This window comes from Lissotriton vulgaris, chromosome 3_1, assembly GCF_964263255.1.
Source record: "Lissotriton vulgaris chromosome 3_1, aLisVul1.2, whole genome shotgun sequence".
Classification (NCBI taxonomy): domain Eukaryota; kingdom Metazoa; phylum Chordata; class Amphibia; order Caudata; family Salamandridae; genus Lissotriton; species Lissotriton vulgaris.
In genome coordinates, this window is record NC_141689.1 from 35,930,589 (window position 1) to 35,951,264 (window position 20,676).

General features: G+C 46.8%; 1 protein-coding gene across 1 annotated transcript in view; it reads left to right on the forward strand.

Annotated features, from left to right (window-relative positions):
* Positions 1–20,676, forward strand: part of LOC147725878 (putative E3 ubiquitin-protein ligase HERC1) — a 1,064,842-nt gene that overhangs the window by 41,988 nt on the left and 1,002,178 nt on the right. The window contains exons 2-3 of the mRNA XM_086963380.1: positions 2,501–3,442; positions 8,704–8,799. Of these exons, the coding sequence (XP_086819506.1) occupies positions 2,516–3,442; positions 8,704–8,799 (1,023 nt within the window). The 5' untranslated portion in view covers positions 2,501–2,515. The remainder of the gene's footprint in view (positions 1–2,500; positions 3,443–8,703; positions 8,800–20,676) is intronic.

Consider the following 20,676-nt stretch of genomic DNA (forward strand, 5'->3'; position numbering starts at 1 on the left):
TTCTCAAAAAGTCACAAATCACTGAACCTAGACAGAACCAGTTTGGTGTCATCCTGGAGCACTTTGTTTACAAGGCTGCATCCCATCTTTCAGGAAGAGGGGGGCTGCCATCAGACTCACGGTGAGAGTTGGAGCCATCATTCACCTTGCCAGGCACAGCCCTGCTCAGATCAAAGGGTCACCACTCCCCATACTCCAACTGCAGATCTCTCTATTCAATCAAGATCGTGCTCAGCCTGCCCTGACCCTCCAAAACCAGACAGCCAATACACATAACAGCAGAGCACACCGGAGGCTTAGGCAAGAAAATACCTACTTCCTAAAAGTGGTATTTTCAAACACAGAATATAAAAATAATCGTCACTAAAAGATGCACTTTAATATTCGGAGCTCAGGCCTACTAAATTCGACTTTCCGATCATGTTCCTTGGATCAATTAGGATTATACCAATTCAGTCAATTTACAATAGGGAGCATTCGGGCTGTTGCACTGAATAGTAGTGGCACAGCGCCCAGAGCATCTAACACCAACAAACACAGAGGAGACAAATGCGAGAAATTAAGGTAGACCAACACCAATGGTGCCAGGTCTAACACCGATGCATCACCGTTCTTGCATGTAGGGAACTGACGCAACACCTTCCCTGCAACTCTTCTGTTTGTATAGTGTTACGCATCCTAAGTTATATTGAACGTAAAGTGTCACATTTACCATCTAAAGAGAACTAAGCTATTTCTACCATTCTAAAAGTACACTATTGTGGATTTTTGTTGTTTGTGGTCTTGTGTTAAGTCTATATAAAAAAATGTATTTTTATAATACAACCGGTGTGGTGGCCATCTGTAGTGTTGTCACTGTATTACTGTATGGGTTCACAAATGCTGCCTCTGAGATAAGCCTCCCTGCTCGTGCCAAGCTACCAAGGGGGTGAGCAGGGGTTATTTTAGGAGTGTACCCCCTTACCCTGACTAGAGGCAAGGGTCTCATTTTGGCTAAAGGTACCTACCTCTGCCAACTAGAGACCCAAAAATCTAACAAGAGGGATCTTCAATGTGAACCAATTAAAGTCTTCAAGCTGCCCTGCAGTGGGCAGAAGTAAATCTACAACCATTTGTAGTGGAAATGGGCCCCAAAAGAAAATGTGAATCCCCAACAATTCACAAGTTGATCGATGCCCACCACCTTTCCATATCATCCGCATACTGGAACCCTTAATGAAAGCAAATTTACTCGCACACAAAAATACTTTCTACTGGTGCAACTGTATGTGTAAGTAATTCAGTTCTCGTTTTGAGAATTTAAAATATACACTTTGAGCTGATATCAGAAAATATGGCTGCGTGAATCTCACCACACGTAATTAACACGCCAGGGGTGTTGTGATATTGACTGAAAGTTTCTGTGCGGTGCAGCTCAGAGATGGGAAACAACCTTTACAACGCAGTCATTACATCGCACTACCTTTACAACACAGTCATTACAACACAACGTCCTTTACATTGCATGCCATTACAACACCCATTACATCGCATGTCACCACAACGCATGTCATTACAATGTATGTCACTACAACGCATGTCATTACAACGCAATATAAGGTAAGTAATGGGAAATAGTAGTTTTTACCCCTACACTATCCAACACTTACCCTACTGTTGCACTCATTGGAGTGGGAATAGTCATTTTTACCCTTACACTATCTAACGCCTTCCCTACTGTTCCACTCGCTGGAGTGGAAATAGTAATTTTTACCCCTACACTATCCAACAATTACCCTACTGTTGCACTCACTAGAGTGGGACTAGTAATTTTTACCCCTACACTATCCAACAATTACCCTACTGTTGCCCTAAAAGTAATATGCGTTGTAATGGTATGCGTTGTAATGGAATGTGTCGTAAATGTAGTTTCTAAAAATGCATTGTGATGGCACCCAATATAAAATCATGCGTTGTAGTTGATGTTGCGATGTAAAAACTGTGTTGTAAAGGCATGCATTGTAAATGTTTGCGTTGTAGCATCATACATTCCTCAGAGATATGGTCCTCTAATGGGGCTGCCCTGTTGCCAGTGTTTTATCATGTCCTGTATGTTTGAATGATGACAAAAGTGCGAAATTCAGCAAAATTCGTTATTTTCCACTTTTGAAATGTAAGCTTAAAACTCCACAAACAAAAACAAATGACTTTAAAAGGATTTTAGAGCTGTCTTTTCTTTAGTGAGTAATAAAGCAAAAAGATGCGCTGTAAAGAATACACAGGATATTACATAGAATCTTCCACCAATCGAGAATCGCAAAATATGGATAAATGCTTCTTATTTTTGCCTGAAAATTGTTTTTAGCTCACGGCCATGCTTGCTTACTACTAAAAGCGTGAGATGATTTTTAGCTGTATTTAAACCTGGAGTGGGCAGCGCCTCATACTCATAGTTATCGAAGATGTCCTGGCTTCAGGGGTGTAATGAATGCCCTAACTGTGCCCTTCTCTTCTCTTGCAGTACAATGAGGACACCATGGCTTGGTACCAGTCCCAAGTACTGACCACGTGGCAGGAGGCCTTGAACAACTCGTGGGCAGCTGAAGATGGCACCGCCACCGCTACCAGGGAGCTCACGTCCCATCTCTACCAGAAACTTCTCAGAAGCAAGGAGGTGGTCCCCGTGGCCCTGCCAGCCAAGGACCTGCTCGGCCCACAGCTGCTGGACTTTGAACAGGAGGCAAGCAGCCCATTGGAGCGGGCGCGGTACGTTCCCGCCCTCCTCCGCAGCCAGCTCCATGTGGCCTCGCGTGTCTTCCAGACCGCGCCCTTCGTGGACTTTCTGCGTCAGCGGCTCTTGTGTCTCCAGAGGATCTTCCATGCTGTGTCCAGCAAATTCCACAGACCGGTGCGCGTGGACACGGCCATGACGCGGGACGCCCTGGTGTGCCTGAGGTCGGACACCAGCCTGGTCCAAAACACAGGAGGCCAGAGGGGGGCCGAGGTCCTGATTGAGATGGCCGTCCAAGCCGGCCTGAGGATGGTCTTCTCCCTCTTGCGCGAGCACTGGCATCTAGCCGGACAGTCCGCGGATGGAGACCTCTGCAGCGAAGTGATGCTCACAGCCTCCTCTGTGCTGGCCTCCCTTCCCCCCCTGTCCCTGGCCAGCGAGAACCGTATCCACCCTCTGGGTCAACAGAGCCTGGCGCAGGTCAGCGACTTCTTGAAGCAGATGAGCAGGCCTGGTGCCAGCAGCAGCCATGTTGGGCGCCGGATGGCCATGGAGCTGCTGCTGGCGCTGGCGGTGCAGCGGGGGTCCCTGAGGTTCCTCCTCGAGTGGGTTGACGTGGCCCTCTCTGACCACCCCATTGTGGAAGGGTCTCCTCGGTCCGACCAGGAGCAGGAAGAAGTCATCTCTCAGCTGCAGTTTTGCTCAGCCATGCAACAGATGCGATTGTCCTCAGTAAGTTTGTGCCCAAAGTACTTGAACCGAGGTACCAGACACAGGGTCTCCTGTCACCAAAAAGATCCTGTTCATGGCATAGTCTTCAGAGGCAGGACCCATGAAATGCTGTCAGGTTGCATGTTTTAGTGTTGTATGGTGTATGAAGTAGTACAGGGCCAGGCACTACTTTCCCCCAAAGGTTCCACTCTGCAGCTATTGAAATATAACCTGAAAATTCAAGTTTTTGGGAAACCTGTACTGAGAACTTTATCAATTTTTAAAACCATTTAATGTTAAATAGTCCTAATATTTCAAACCATTATTGTGCTAAAATCAACTGAGGCAAAATTCGATTACTTCCAAAGTTTGTAGAGAGAACATTATAGCTCTTACGCCTTTATAAAAATAACACTAGCTTTCCAGCTGCATGGAGACATTTATTGATTCTGAAAATGTTAATACAGTTTAATGTGTTCAACTCTAGATCAGTTCTCAGTAAAATGTGCACATGACTGAGCTACCATTGACTTGACTCTCAGCAAATGTCCAAGAAGGTAAATTATTCTCACTAAACTATTGTTTGATATTCCCCTAAACCAGGCAGAACCCCCCACTCTATTTAGGGAAAGTAAGTTACACACCAAAGATAACCTATCCTCACCCTTCTGGTAGCTTGGCACGTAAGAGCGATTGGACCGGCTGGGGGGATGTTGAGAGGCGAACACGAGGGAAAATTAATTATCTATTTAATTTTCCTTTGCAGTCATCTCTCGAAGCCTCCCCCTCCCCCCCCCAGCCGGCCCCACCGTTCTTACCTGCAGCGGTCACGGCTGCTTGGCACATAAGAGTCAGGCTTATCCCCTGAGGCAACGTGTAAAGCATTTGCACAACACACTCACACCAGCAACACAATAAATACACCAAAAAAGAGACTTCACAAAGAATAATTAAAAATATATATTAAATTGTATATATATTATAGACCTATACAGCATGAATCAATAATTACTTTGCCAACATTATTGTGCGTACTATGCCAGTACTAAAATAGCGTCCCAGTACTTATTCTCCAAATGTCTTCGATGTAGAAGTGACTTAAAAAAAACCTTAGAAGTGCACAACACCCCGTTAGATCCCAGTCCTGGCTCCAGACATCAGTAGGGGGTAAATCAGCCCTGTGTTTGGGGCCAGGACACAGCCTATACAAATGTAAGTGTGCCCGCCTCCCTCTCTTCCAGCCCAGGAAGATTATCAGTTTGCAGATGGATGAAGATGCCTCTCCTGTCCCACCCAGCCCTTCCTGTGTGGTGGCTGTCTGGAAGGTATTCACAAAGTGTAGCTGTCACTCTGCCCTAGACGTGGATTGGAGTCAGGCTGCAAAACACTGGTCATAAGCACAGAGAAATGCCACTTTCTAAAAGTGGAATTTCTGAAATAGTAACATAAAATACAACTACACCAGTAAGCAGGATTGATCACCTCCATTCTAAACAAACCAAACATGATAACACTACTCCTTTACAATCCGGAATTACCACTTAAACACAACTAAGGGAATTCCCAAGCCTCTGAGAGAAGTAGGCCTCACAGTAGTGAGAAAAAAATTGGCTATTTGTCACTATCAGGACACAACATACAATAAAGGCACATGCCCTACCTTCTTCTTACACAGCACCCTGCCAATAGGGCTACATAAGGCCTGCCTTAGGGGTGACCTATATGTATAAAAAGGGTAGTTTAAGGCTTGGAAAATAGTTTTAAATGGCAAGTCTTTGTGACAGTAAATTGTGCCTGCAGGCCTTGCAGTGGCTGGCCTTAGACAGGTTTGAAGGCATTTGTGGCTCAATTAACGCTCCAGGCAGACCAGTAGCATTTAATTTACAGGCTCAGGGTACATAGTATACCACTTTACAAGGGACTTTCAAGTGAATTAAATAGGCCAAACAGGTGTAAGTCAATCATGCCACGTTTTAGGTGAGAGAGCACATATACTTTAGCACTGATTAGCAGTGGTAAACTTCCCAGAGCACTTCAGCCAGCGAAAAGAAGGTCAGAAAAATTGCAAGAAAGACAAAACGTTTGGAGATAATCCTGCAGAAAGGGCCGTTTCCAACCATGTGGGACACTCCATTCCACAAACATATTTTATAAACAACACACCAACCACTAAGTCATCACTCTGTGAAATAGGACATAAAATACTGCTTTGGTTTTCCATTGTCCTGAAGAAGCCTCACTAAAACAGTTTGCAGGAGCTGAAACAATCCAATACCTTCCTATGACCCCATGCCCAGCTGTCCATTGTGCACATATAATATGTCTTTTTAGTATCTTAAATAATATTTCATGCAATTTAAACTTTAGGACGCTGGGTCCCTGCCTCTGTTGTCAATGTGGTAACAATACATTAAAATTCAAACTTAAAATAGTATGCATAACAATTTATTTGTACTTGTGTTTAATATAAACATTGAACATCACTTTCACTAGACTTATATTAAATTATAGTGCACATTTGAACCTGTAGGCACATTCATTTGGGGCATCACTAACAGAATGCCTAAGATCAAAGTGAAGCTAGGAACAAAAATTGTCTCTCTGTATTGAATTCAATGAATCAATCAATCATCGTATTTATATAGCGCACTACTTACCCAGAGGGTCTCAAGGCGCATGGGGGGGGGGGGGGGGGGGAATCTGCTACTGCTCGAACATCCAGGTCTTGAGTTGCTTCCTGAAGCCGAGGTGGTCCTGGGTCAGGCGGAGGTGGGTGGGGAGGGAGTTCCATGTCTTGGCGGCGAGGTAGGAGAAGGACCGTCCCCCTGTGGTGGCTCTACGGATGCGGGGGACGGCGGCGAGGGCGTGGCTGGTCGAACGAAGCTGGCGTTTTGGAGCGTAGAAGTTGAGGCGGCTGTTGAGGTATCCTGGGCCTTGGCTGTGTAGGGCTTTGTGTGCGTGGGTGAGGAGACGGAAGGTGATTCTCTTGTTGATCGGGAGCCAATGCAGATCTCTCAGGTGTCCGGAGATGTGGCTGCGACGGGGGATGTCCAGGATGAGTCGTGCTGAGGCGTTCTGGATCCGCTGGAGTCTCTTCTGGAGTTTGGCGGTGGTTCCGGCGTAGAGGGTGATGCCATAGTCCAGACGGCTGGTGACGAGGGCCTGGGTGACCGTCTTCCTGGTCTCGGTGGGGATCCACCGGAAGATCTTACGTAGCATGCGCAGGATGTTGAAGCACGACGAGGAGACGGCGTTGACTTGTCTGGTCATGGAGAGGGAGGAGTCCAGGATGAAGCCCAGGTTGCGTGCGTGGTCTGTTGGTTTGGGTGCGCTGCCTAGGGCGGGGGGCCACCAGGAGTCGTCCCAAGCGGCGGGTGAGGATCCCAGGATGAGGACTTCCATCTTATCTGAGTTCAGTTTCAGGCGGCTGTTCTTCATCCATTAAGCTACCTCTTTCATCCCCTCGTGAAGGTTGGCTCTGGCGGTGGCGGGGTCGTTGGTAAGGGAGAGGATCAGCTGGGTGTTGTCGGGGTAGGAGATGATGTTGAGGTTGTGCTGGCGTGCGATGTCTGCGAGGGGGCTCATGTAGATGTTGAAGAGGGTTGGACTGAGCGAGGAGCCTTGAGGGACGCCGCAGATGACTTCGGTGGCTTCAGATCTGAACGGGGGGAGGCGGACTCTCTGTGTTCTTCCGGCGAGGAAGGAGATGATCCACTCCAGTGCCTTCTCCTGGACTCCGACGTTGCTGAGGCGTTGTACTAGGGTACGATGGCAGACAGTGTGGAAGGCCGCGAAGAGGTCGAGGAGGATGAGGGCCGCTGTTTCTGTTGTCGAGCAGCGCTCGGATGTCATCGGTGACTGCGATCAGGGCGGTCTCGGTGCTGTGGTTGGCCCGGAAGCCAGACTGCGAGGGGTCGAGGGATCCGTTCGTCTCGAGGAAGGCGGCTAGCTGCTTGTTGATGGTCTTCTCGATGACTTTTGCAGGAAACGAGAGCAGCGAGATGGGGCGGTAGTTCTTGAGGTCGGTGGGGTCAGCCGATGGCTTCTTGAGTAGAGCGCTGAGTTCGACGTGCTTCCAGCTCTCCGGGAAGGTAGCGGTGTCGAAGGAGGTGTTGATGATGTCCCGCAGGTGGGGTGCGATGATAGCGTCGGCCTTGTTGAAGACGTGGTGAGGGCAGGGGTCGGTCGGAGATCCGGAGTGGATGGAGTTCATCGTGCGGACGGTGTCTTCGGTGCTGATTGGAGTCCAGGCGCGGAGGGTGGTGGTGGGGGGCGGTGGTTCGGTCGTGGTGTTCGTCGGTCGGTCGGCCTAAGATCAAAGTGAAGCTAGGAACAAAAATTGTCTCTCTGTATTGAATTCATTTTTTTCCTCAAGTACTTTGTCCAATGGGATTGCAGTGTTGAATTTGATAGGTCTTTTGGACTGATGTGTCCAGTTGAAGCCTCATGAAAAATGTTTTGAAACCTGATGGGTCCATCCAGCCTTTCATCCCCATTCGATTCCAATTTGAACCCTGCCATATGCAAATCAGTCTTGACCTTGCGCCCATTGGGAACAGTCCAGCCCGAACTTCCAGGCCAGGTCGGAGAGCACAGGACAGTCGTCTGGGCACAAACCCATCCCACTCAGGGTGACAAATGCAAAAAGAACAATTGATGGATAGAATGCACAACAAGGTCATACATTCACCCCAGTACAGAGATCTGGGCCTAAATCCATCGTTTTGTTTTGCTCCCCATGCCAATCCCGTTTGATCCCAGCCATATGCAAATCAGTCTTGACCCTGCACCCAATGGGAACAGTCCAGCCCGAACTGCCAGGCCAGGCCCTCCCTGGACTGGAAGGAAACATCCTAGTACCGGTTTCGGGGTTTCACCCCTCATCAGCCAAGTTAGCTTGGCTGATGAGGGGTGGCATGGAGAGAACGAGACCCACGTCTGGGCACACCCATCCCACTCGGGATGACAAATGCAAAAAAGACAATTGATGGACAGAATGCAGAACAATGTCATACATTCCCCCCGAGTACAGAGATCTCGGCCTAAATCCATCTTTTTTTTGCTCTCCATGCCATTCATGTTTAAACTCAGCCATATGCAAATCAGTCTTGACCCTGCGCCCAATGGAAACAATTCAGCCCGAACTGCGGAGAGCGGTGCAGTGATAGTGAAATAAGGGGGGTGCAAGGGTGGTATGGGGACCTTGCTGTTGACATAGGGTTTTGGGTAGTTTTTTAGGTTTGTTCTTTTGTAATATATGTCCCTCTTGTGATATTTCGCAGGGCGCTGCCGACGACACGACTCAAGGAGACATCCCAATGGCTGACTGCGAAGAAGACTTTACCCCGGTGCAAGGTGCGCTCCGGCTCATGGAGGAGGTGAGTGGAAACAGGTCAACTCCCTCAGGATATTACCGACTAGTAGCGCATCAAAATTTTCTTTGTAACATCTAGCTATTACGTATCTACCCCCGGTATCTACTTCAACCTCCTGTATCTTCAATCCAGAATTCGTGCTCACCCAAACCATCACTCCACTAGCAGGTAAGGTGAACCCTGGCGCAATACAAGTACCCTTCATTCTTCTAGACGACAGCAGGCCAGTGCCCTGGGAAAGATGGGTCTCCTGGAGTATAGCCACATCCACATGATTCCGTTGTAGATAGGTAACTACCTCACGGATTTTCCGTTTGTTAATGAGACCCCTTACATTCCATGACATTGATTTTAAATGGACATTAGTGTTAGTGGCTTGGTCTGCGGCCATTGTGTGTGTGTATATATTGGTACAGAATATACACAATGTGTAACCATTTATCTGAACCATTCATGCTATGTACGCGTAAAATAGGCCTGCTTACTGACAAACTGACTGTTAACCCCACCCTCGCACGCCATAGCCCTAAAATTGCAACCTGGCTCAACTTGAACAGTTGGGAGCAGATTCACAGAACTAATCTGAGATAAAATCCTAAACTTACTACTTTTGGTACTCACAGAAGGCTTTTAGTAGTAGTAAAGTTAGGTCTCCTAACTTTACTACTACTAAATGCCTTCTGTGAATACCAATAGTAGTAAGTTTAGGATTTTATCTCAGATTAGTTCTGTGAATCTGCTCCTTGGTTACCCCCCTTGCCCATAACAAAAAAAAAGTTAAACTTTTACTCCCAGTGTGTGTTACACTTGGAGGCAGTGGTTGCCCACCACTTGGTGCCTACTAAATGCCTACATCCGCCCTTCTAATATGGTTCCATCCAGGTAGGTACTGTTACTGTCAACTGTAACAAATACAACACAATACAGCTTACCGCAATTATACATCATCATATCTTACTAGTACCGCCGATGCACCCGAGCGTTTTTGCAGCTTTAAAAGTATGTCTCTAAAATGTTGCATTACCGCCAGTCTAACAATTCTGGGTCTCCTTGTGTGCCACCTTCCTCTGCTACGGACTTCTGAGAAACTTTCTTCTTGTTTTCTTTGCTGTGTTTTTTTAGGTCTTGCTGCAGTGCTTGGGGGTTATTGTATATTTTGGTCTCGCCATCAAGGGTCACTCTCAATCTGGCTTGATATAGCAATGCATATTCTAGCTGCAGCTCCCTCAATTCACGTTTCATGGGTGTGAATTGCCTGCGTGTCTCTTGTACTTGTGGAAAAAGGGCCTGCTCCGATCCTTCATATTTTAACACTCGTAGTTCCCTGGCCCACCAAAGCGCCATGTCTCTGTCCCTATAATTCAACAATCTTGCCACCATGGGCCGTGGAGACACCCCATGGGGTGGGCTGGGGGCCAATGATTCACCACGAATACAGGCAAAAATGTTTTATGCCCCAGCAGTGACACCAGGAGCTGTTCTGTGAATAATTCCATGTTTCCAGTTACTGTGGATTCGAGTAGAACTAGTATCCGCACATTATTGCTCCTAGAGCTCGCTTCTAAGTCCTCCGCCTTGTTACGCAGCATAGCCATTATTTTGCCCATTTGTTTCTGTGTGGATACAGCTTCAACTTGTGCGTCCTCAGCCTCAGACAGCCTGTGCTCTACCATGTCTAGCCTCTCAGCATGTTTATCTACACGCTCTGACATACCATCGATTCTATATCCCAAAAAGTCTATTTTTGCCGTCGATAGAGATCAGACTTTGCTGCATTGCAGTTAATATGTGCCATATATCCTCACCTGATTCAGCATCAGCATTCCCTTGTTCCGGAGGCAAGGAGTCTGTATTGTCCTTGCGGGCCCTAGTGGATTTGCGTTTTTCGAAATTGATCTTTAGCTGTGCCTTATCTGTCTTTCCCATAGTGCCAGGCTACGCTGCCATGCTACAAGAGCGAACTCTGAGGGAGTGGAACCCCGTTCGAAGGAGCTCCCGGATATCCCACTCGTACCCCATCATGCTTCCCACAAGGACTGTTGTGTTCTGCTGAGTAGATTGTTCCTCACCTGGCAGCAACGCTGAGCAGCTACAGGAGCGTATTACTTCACACACGTTATGAGGGCCAAAATTTCACCACGTGGGCCCAGACGCGTGTCGCTCCCTGTTGTTAGATGCCGTGGGGGGGAGTGGTGGAAGGCAGCAATTCGGCAGGCACCCACCGCCACCAGATCAGCCTGGCTGACTGCACCTGGCAACACGCGGGGCAGCATTAGTCGTGGGGGGGGGCATGCCCCGCCGTCACCCTCCTACCAGACATCACTGTTATGCCGCTCTCTGTCGTGGTGCGCCCAGACCCTCACAGGGGACGGCAGCGGGACAAGCAGGCCGGCTCCTCTCTACGGCCTCGCAGAGGTTAGACGGCGCAGCTCCACAGCACTCCAGTGCTCGTCCACACGGAGTTGGAACTGCACTCGGTGCATGGGTCACCGCCCGCCAGAATTGGCAACCGTGGGTCCACCCCTGGGTCTTCAGTCACAGGACCAACAGGAGTCTGGACCTCGCACTCTGCTAGTCCGCACCACAACTTTTTCACTGTAGAGAGCCGAATCGAGCTCGGTTAGCCACTGGCCATATATATCTGGGAAGCTCTGAGTTAGCAGCATCATGTCCGCTATGTATCGGGCGGTGTGGTTCCTGGATGCAGGCAGATTCCTTTAGTATATTGCGGGCGGTCTCCGGAGCTCTTTAACACTGTGGCCATCTTGTTGCTAGGCAAGCTCTGCCCCCCCACCCCCTCTCTGCACATAGGGTTTCTCGCTGCTACTCTTGAAGTTTTATTCTTGGAGCTCTATTTTAAATGGGTCACATAAAATCTGCATCAAAATGACGCAACAAAAATATCAATGGATTGTCATTACATTAAAAGTGACTGCGCTGGACGTCATTCTTACATGTTCCAGTATCCATGTATTTATCTGACTTGTGACAGGGACACACAACCGATCGTTTAATCACACACATGAGCTAGACACAAGAACCACAAAGGTCCTTGCAGATCCACAGTCTTGTGACTCGAAGGTGTCTTGCACTGAACAGAGGGGAATGCAGTTTTATCACCCTCAGTTGTTATGAGCCAATGTACCCCAATCTAGGCCTAGGTAGCTACACAACCTTGTACCTACATTTGTGCTACCTTGCTCTGCATAACGGTTCTAGCACTTACCTTTTACCCAGTTATGTGCTTAATAAATAGTAATCATTTTTCTCTGAAACTAGCCTCATTCATTATGCATGAGGATTCCTAGTGTCATATCTAAATCCCCTGCCCAGGACGTACACAGCAGGATTGATATAATCTGTATAATAACTCAAAAGTCCTGCTAACGTCACCCTTGGATGACAGGTCCACTGTACATAATGGCAAGCCATTGCATATCTAAGTAGAACCTCAGAGGGTACCTTTTGGGTATAAAAGAACCACAACTTCAATGGGTAACCAGAGAAGAAGCTTCCATGCTGACACAACAATCTGAGGTCCCTGCACTCAGAACCTCCAGCACGCAGTGGACTGACATCCGTTGCGGGGTGTCCAACTCGAGACCAAGACAAGGTCCTTTGTTCTCTCCCATCAGGCAATGGGGTTGGCTCTCTGGTTGTCTGGACTTATCACAGCACCGATTCCGACCAGGTCACAGCACGGAATCAGCTCTGATAAAATCGGCGGAAGACATAAGACAAGTGATGGATGCAGGGGGTAGAGCCGCCCTGATTATGTTGGATTTGTCCGCGGCCTTCGACACGGTCCACCACAGGTTGTTGGTGGACCGGTTGAGGGCCTGCGGAATTCAGGGAATGGCCCTCAAGATCTTTCAGGCCTTCCTTGCTAACAGAACTCAGGTGGTGGCCATGGGAGACTTTGAGTCGGCCCCTTTTGCACTCCCCTGTGGCGTCCCTCAGGGATATTCCCTTAGCCCGGCCCTTTTTAATGTGTACGTCTCCACCCTGGCGCCAGTTATAAGATGCTTCGGCTTTAATGTAACATCTTATGCAGATGACACTCAGATTGTAGTGTCTCTGCTACCTGGTGGAGTGGATGACACAGCGGACAGGTTCAGGGAATGTATGCGTGAGGTGAGTACCTGGATGGCAGAAAACTGTCTTAAATTGAACTCAGCGAAGACTGAAATCCTGTTATTCGGGCCAAAGACAACTTTTGGTCCCCAAGATGGTGGCCTGATGAATTGGGGACACCACCCTCTCCAGTCACTAAGGTGAAAAACCTGGGGGTTCTGATGGATGACACTCTCTCCTTCAGGCCCCAAGTCATCGCTCTGTCTTCTTCCATCCATTATATCCTGAAAACTACACGTAAAGTGCTGCCCTTTATCCCTGAATTATATAGAAAGACCGTGGTAACAGGGCTGGCAATATCCCTTCTAGACTATTGCAACAGCCTGCTTCTAAATGCCCAACAGGGGCTACTAAACAAATTACAAATCTTACAAAATACAGCGGCCCATCTGATTACGGAAACCTCCAAATTCTATTCGGTAGCACAAGATCTGGTAAAACTTCACTGGCTTCCAGTGCGGAAAAGAATAGCCTTTAAGACGCTTTGCGTAGTCTTCAAAGCACTGAAGGGTTTGGGCCCCCACTGCATGACCGCACTCTTTCAATGGTACAAGCCGACCAGGACGCTTAGGTCTTCTGACTAAGGACTTATCTTAGTCCCCAGAGCCAGGAAGGCTCGCTGGGGGGAAGGTGTTTCTCCCTGGGGGCGGCTAGGGCTTGGAACGCTCTCCCACTGGCCCTTAGGCAGATATCCGACCTTCTGCCCACAGAAGGGCCCTGAAAACCTGGCTATTCACGCACTAATCCACTTCGTTACGGACTCTAGCGGTTATCCCAGCGCCAGGACACCTTTCGGGTAACAGTGCGCTTAATAAATGTGTAAAATAAATAAATAAAATAAATGAAGATGGAGTCCCCGACTCCGGTGGGGCTGACTGGTATCTGATCTCCATCACCGAAGTGGAGCTTTGACCGGAGCATTCGCAGCTAATCTTCATCAAAGCGGAGGTTGAATGGAGCATTCACAGCTAATCTTCATCGAAGCGGAGCTTGAACGGAGCATAATTAACCAATCTTCATCACCGAAAGGGGGCTTGACAGGAACATTCGCTTTCGCTCTCCTAGTACAAAGCCCCCCCCCGCTTATAACAGCTCCGACCCCTATTGGGCCGACGCGGATCCTCGACTACCGAAAGGAGCCTGGATTAACAGCAGAGGAAGGGCTCAGCTTGCGTTTGACTTCACATGGGCACTTTGTTCAGTCCAGCAGCGAATGCGTCCTTCATCGGAGACGAAATGCAGCGGTTTGTCTATCAGCGGAGTTGTCCTGATAGAGCCCTCGGAAGGCAACCAGCAGCAGAACCGCATAGAGATCTGCTTTGTCCTGTACATGGGAAAGAGGAGTGAAAGAACTCAGTAGAGCAAGCCCACCCTCCTACGCTCTACTGACGATGTAGTGGCATTACACAGGTCTATTGCTATACACTTGTTTTTCTTTTGCGATTATATACACTTGCGAGTGAATAGCACTCCATTTGGTCAACACTTTAACTATCCGCTGGCAGTTTCTGCTTCGAGATTTAGGTCGACAAAATGGCGGCCCAGTTAAGTTAATTTAATTACCATTGTTTTGGGTTAGTGTCAAGTTTGCTGTTGCTCTAGGCAAAAATGTAATTGAACGTCTATGGAATCACGAGTTAAAAATTGAAAAAGGACTAAAACTCCATTAGAGCCACTGAACTTGAAATAGGACTACCTTTGGCTCAGCTCAGCTAATGAAAAGAGATACAATACTTCCTACTGGCTCTGTTATACACTCCCAATGAGGTGGCCATCTTGGACTGACTCCCTCACAGTGATCTAGCGCCTGTAAACTTCTGGTATTCGTTCTTTGCCCTCGCCATCTATCTATACAGAACAGAACCTCAATTTTAATTTTTACTAATTTATCTTTAAGTTCTATCCCTTTCTTCACGGCTCCTGCCTCACCCCCATCCCCTCATTCGCATGCGAGGGTGCGCATAGCACACTACTTGTACTCCATCATAGTGTTCACCATGACTCCCTCATAGTGATCTAGCGCCTGTAAACCTCTGGTACACGTCCTTTGATCTCACCATCTACCTATACAGGTCAGAACCTCAATTTTAATTTGTACTAATTTGTCTTTATGTTCTGTCCCTTTCTTTACGGCTCCTGCCTCACCCCATCCCCTCATTCGCATGACAGGGTGCGCATAGCACACTACTTGTACTAACCACTGCCCCTCCCTACCAGTTGCTCCATCACCCTCCTTCATACGCCCCCCCGCAATCGGGTCACATACACACATTTCGCCCCACAACATCTTATCACATACTAACAGCCCATCATCATGGAACCCACTGGTGCACATACTTACACCATCAACTACCCCCCCAACCTCTCAAAAAACATCCAAATGCTTTAACACGATTTGATAAAACTACACCCTGAAACACCCATCTCTGATCCCTACTTCTCAACAAACAAAGGGCATATAACCTCTGATATCATCTTCTACGCTAAACGAAGAGCACAATGGAGGAAATCGTTCCTAACTATATTTTCGAACTCCTCAACTAGGAAAACCGTGCATGGCCTCATTATTTCTATATCCCCCTCCCAAATTTTCAAAGAGGCTGCAGCCATCACCATCTATAATAATGGAACCATTTTCATACAATCAACAGACTGCAGCTCAAACCTGTTGGATAAGATCTTCCCCTTTATCAAAGAACAAGTGATAAAACCACAAACCCCTCCCCAGGCAATGCACACCACCAGTACACAATCTAGCACACCTCCAAATTCCACCCCTAGCCACAACCCGCTATTATCTCAACTACGATGTACACCCGAGCTCTCTGATACCCCCCTCCCTGATCGACTCATCCTTAAGACACTCCATCTTCTCCAGTTTTTACATCCATTACAGACTCACACACCAACACATTAATATCAAGACCATTAGTTACAACTAAGCTCCCCTCCCCACTAGATTCCTCCATAAGACACTTCCTTCTGACTGCTGCACAATCATTCAGACCCTTAACAGGCTCAGCATCCTCCCCTAGAACTAACATATCTCCCCCTATTGCCATCATTACTCCTTGCAAAACTAGCATTCCCACGATCACAGCCTCACAACACACCGCTACGCCTCCTCCATCCACTACCCTTTCCCCCATTCTCGGCAGTATCCCTTGCGAACCAGTCAATCACGTGACCACAACCCCACCACACATCTCTATGCCTCCTACACCTGCTCCTCATTCCTGTCCTCCCCTCCCTGATATGGAGCGGGAACCAGATAGGACGCACCACAACAACAACATCCTAGCAGATGCGCCTCCCTCTTACCATCCACGGGATATAAGTACATCTCCCACACCCATAGCACTTCCACTAATCTTGCTCCCACCCTCACCAGACCCCAGATTTGACGAGATCATACTCTCATTACGACAAATCAAAGAAGAACTTTAAGCGCTATCTGAGGTTCTTCTGAGCAAACCCTGGAACACTAGATGTGCATGACAGACTAAATCAAACTGTCACTTGACTCACTCAGCAATTACGCCGAAATTTTCGACCCCCAGATGGAAATCAGTTCCTTTTCAAAATAATTCAACCCGCCCAATACGAAGGACTAATCAGATATTGGAGAAAGATTTACTCACTCTACACAATTCATATAAACCCCCACACCGAAATCACAACACTTTGCCTCCAGATAGCCCGCGCAAATTAGCTCCAATCCCAACTATCCCCACAGCACTCACAGAACCACTAAACACAACCCTACAGGCATCATCGAAAACAACCTTAGACAAGTTCCCCTCATTCAGGAACCCACTACATCCCACATTACGCCCCGCCTTAAGTGTATACTACTAAACTGTAGATCAGCTTCAAGACACAAAGCCGACATAGCTGGCCTCATTCTCACACTAGAACCTGATTTGCTCATTCTAACCTAAACCTGGTTAAAGGATTCCTCTACACCCATCATTAACATACTTGTACCTCCGAACGACAGCATCATCAGACTGGAGAGAATTGATAAGATAGGGGGTGGTATCGCCTACATTCACCGGAATAATATCGCAGTAAACAAATCCATATCCCCTGTATTTTTCACTTATTGTGAATACATATGCCTCGACATCAATAGCAATGGCGAACCAATATGCTGTCTACACACCCTTTATCACCCACCTGGTGATAACCTCACTTTTACGGAACACTTCATGGACATAGTTTCTACTAATGCTGGACATCAAATTACCCAAATATTTCTCTGAGACCTCAATCTCTACTGGAATGACTCCAATGATGCAGTGGTCAATAGTCTCAAAAAATTCCTCGCTGACCTCGACCTCACCCAAATTTGCAACAGCTCTACACATGATAACGGTGCAACCTTTGATTTAGTAATCTCTAAATCTGAGCCAATCCACCTAGACACAATACATCCATGTGACTGGTCAGATCACCACATCATCACCTTCTTTATCAATGAAACATTGAAATATAATTCGGTTCAGCCCACAAGACCTAAAGTATGGAAGAGGGACCTGAAAAACATTGACCCTAACATAAGCACTACTCACAGCTACAACCTACTTCTTCCTCCTGAAGGGATATCAAATGTTCATGATCTTACCAACCACTATTTCAATTCCATGAATGTGATTCTAAATTAGTTAGCTCCCCTTCAATTGAAGAGAGTCTCCACAAAAGATTCTAAGCCCTGGTACGATGGAAGATTAAACGAGGAAAGACGAGCCCTAAGAATAACTGAACGCAGATGGAGAGCTGCTCCATCTGCCAATCATCTCAAGATACTAAGAAAGAAGATAATGCATACTATAGAAAGATGAAGCACACTAAAGCAGACTTCTTCCTGCACCAATTAGACCAGACAAAAAATCGTCCCAGAAAACTTTTTGAGTTAATCAAAACTCAATCAAAAGATGCACCTCACCTCCCCCAAGAGAAATGTGGCTCACGACCAAACTATGAAGAATTTGCCACCTTCTTCACTCAGACAACCGAAACCATAAAGAAAGACCTTCACAATGATCTTATCACACACACTGTCTTACATACAAACCCCTCACCTTCCTTTGTAAATGCTCCACAGCGAAACTCATCAAAGTTCGACTTAAAAAATAATGCATCTTGGTCTTCTTTTAATACCTACAATGAAGAATATATTCTTAAAATGATTACTGCACTGAATCCGGCTAATCACTTCACTGACCCTTTCCCTTCAAACCTCGCAAAAGACTTCATCCCATTGCTGTTGCCTCTATGGACCAAGATTTTAAATAACTCCCTATGCCAAGGTTGTATTCCTGACACCCTCAAAGCCGGGCAGGTATCCCCCATTCTAAAGAAACCTACGGCGGACCCTGTGAACTTAAACAATTACCGCCCTTTATCCAACATCCCTACCTTGGCCAAACTCTTAGAAAAATGTGTACACCTCCAGTTGGTAAGACATATTGAACATCTTAACCTCCTCAACAAATACCAATCAGGTATCTGTGCAGGTCACAGCACTGAATCAGCCATAACTCATATAATTGATGATGCTCTACAAATTCTAGATCAGAACTGAGTCTGCTTACTCATCTTGCTAGACCTTTCCTCAGCCTTTGATACCGTAAAACACGAAAACCTGATAGACCTTCTGAAACACAGAATGGGACTATCTGGATCAGTTCTAAATTGGTTCACTTTGTTCCTCCAAAACAGATCGAAATGATTTAAGGTCAACCTCTCACTGTCCAAACCCATCCTGGTCACGTTAGGATTCCCTCAAGGATCTTTACTATTTCCGACACTGTTCAATTTATTCATGGAACCACTCACTGAAATTCTCAACTCATCTAACGTGCAATATCACATGTACGCTGATGACACACAATTATACCTTAAGATCTATACCCTAGAAGACATCAAAGCGCTCAACACAACTCTCGGAAAAACTCAGATCTGGCTGGCCGAAAACCATCTAAAACTGAATGCCCTCAAAACCGAATTCCTCCTAATCGCTCCTCCCGCACAAGTACCCAGAATGCAAGAATTGATCAAACACCTAACAGCACCCAACTGCTAACCTCTTATCTTTGACTCAGCAAAATCGCAGGGAATTACACTGGACAGAAACCTCAATATGAAAAAACATATCAGCAACGCAACAAAAGGAGCAAATTTTCAGTTACATACTCTGAGAAAACTGAAACTTTTCCTGCTGGAAAAGGACTTAAAGCTGGCAGTTCAAGCTCTAGTCATCCCAAGAGTGGAATATGGGAGTGTCGCTCTCTACGGCCTACCCAGAGTTGCAACAGCCCCTCTATGAGCCTCAATCCATGCTGCAGCAAGCCTTATCACAGGCTCCAAAAGAAGCTCCCATATATCCCCGGACCTAAAATCCCTTAATTGGCTACCTTTTGAAGCCAGAATACATCTGAAAATAGCATGTATGACACATAAAGCCCTTCATCACAATGCACCCAGCGATCTGGCACAGAAACTGGCTCCCTCGTGTGGGGTCAGATCTTCAAGAAGTGCTAAAACCCTTCTACTGAAACCGCTAAAATTCAACAAGAAGAAAACATACAACCTAACCTTTTCAGGGATGGCACCCAGAATATGGAATGCTATACCCCCAGAAACCAGACGTAATCCTTCTACGGCATCTTTAAAAAAAAAAGTGAAAGCGCTTCTTTTTTTATTATTATTATTATTATTATTATTATTATTATTATTATTAAATTAAATCTATAAGGCGCACAGCTACCCGGAGGCTTCCCGGCGCACAGGACAGAATGCAGGCAAAACAGACAATCTTGTTACCGATTGAAAAGCCAGGTCTTGAGGCCTTTACGAAAGCTTTTGTGGCAAGTTTCGTGGCAAAGGTATAGAGTTCCACAGTACTGGGGCCAGGTACGAGAAAGAACGTCCACCCATGCGTGAGAGTATGAATCTAGGGACTATGAAGTAGGCTTGGGACGCGGAACTAAGTAGACGTGAAGGAAGATAAGACTGAGCTAGGGAGCATAGATAGTGGGGAGCAATACCCAGCTTAATCTTATGCATATAGCATAAGGCCTTAAATTTCATCCGTTGTTCTATCTTGAGCCAATGGAGATCACTCAAAATGCCTGTAACGGAGGAGGTTTTCTGTACCTGGCGAAGTAGCCTGGCCGCAGAGTTCTGCACCACCTGCAGTTTGCATATTAACTCCCTGTTAGCTCCTAGATAAAGGACGTTGCCATAGTCAAGCCTTGACATGATTAGGGCCTGGATGACTGTTCTCTGGGAAGATTCAGGCATCATCCATAATATCTTGCAGAGCCATTTGAGGATCATGAAGCAAATAGAAGTGGTCTTTGCTACTTGCTGTTTCATCGTCAGCTGATAATAAATCATTATGCCCAAATTGCGTACCGTCTGTACCGGTTTAGGAAGTTCACCCATTTCAGGCGGCCAGTGGTGCGGGCCCCAGAGATCTTTATCCCTCCCCATGATCAGAACCTCCGTCTTTCCTCTGTTTAGCTTTAACCAGTTAGTGTGCATCCAGTTAGCGATTTTGTACAGCCCTAGCTGTAGGGAAGAAATACTAGATTTATCTTTGGCGAATAGTGAAAAGAGAAGCTGGGTGTCATCTGCGTACGAGAAGATTGACAACCCAGCCTCTTCCGCGATGGAAGCTAAAGGGCTGACGCATAGATTGAATAGCATGGGGCTAAGTATAGATCCCTGAGGCACTCC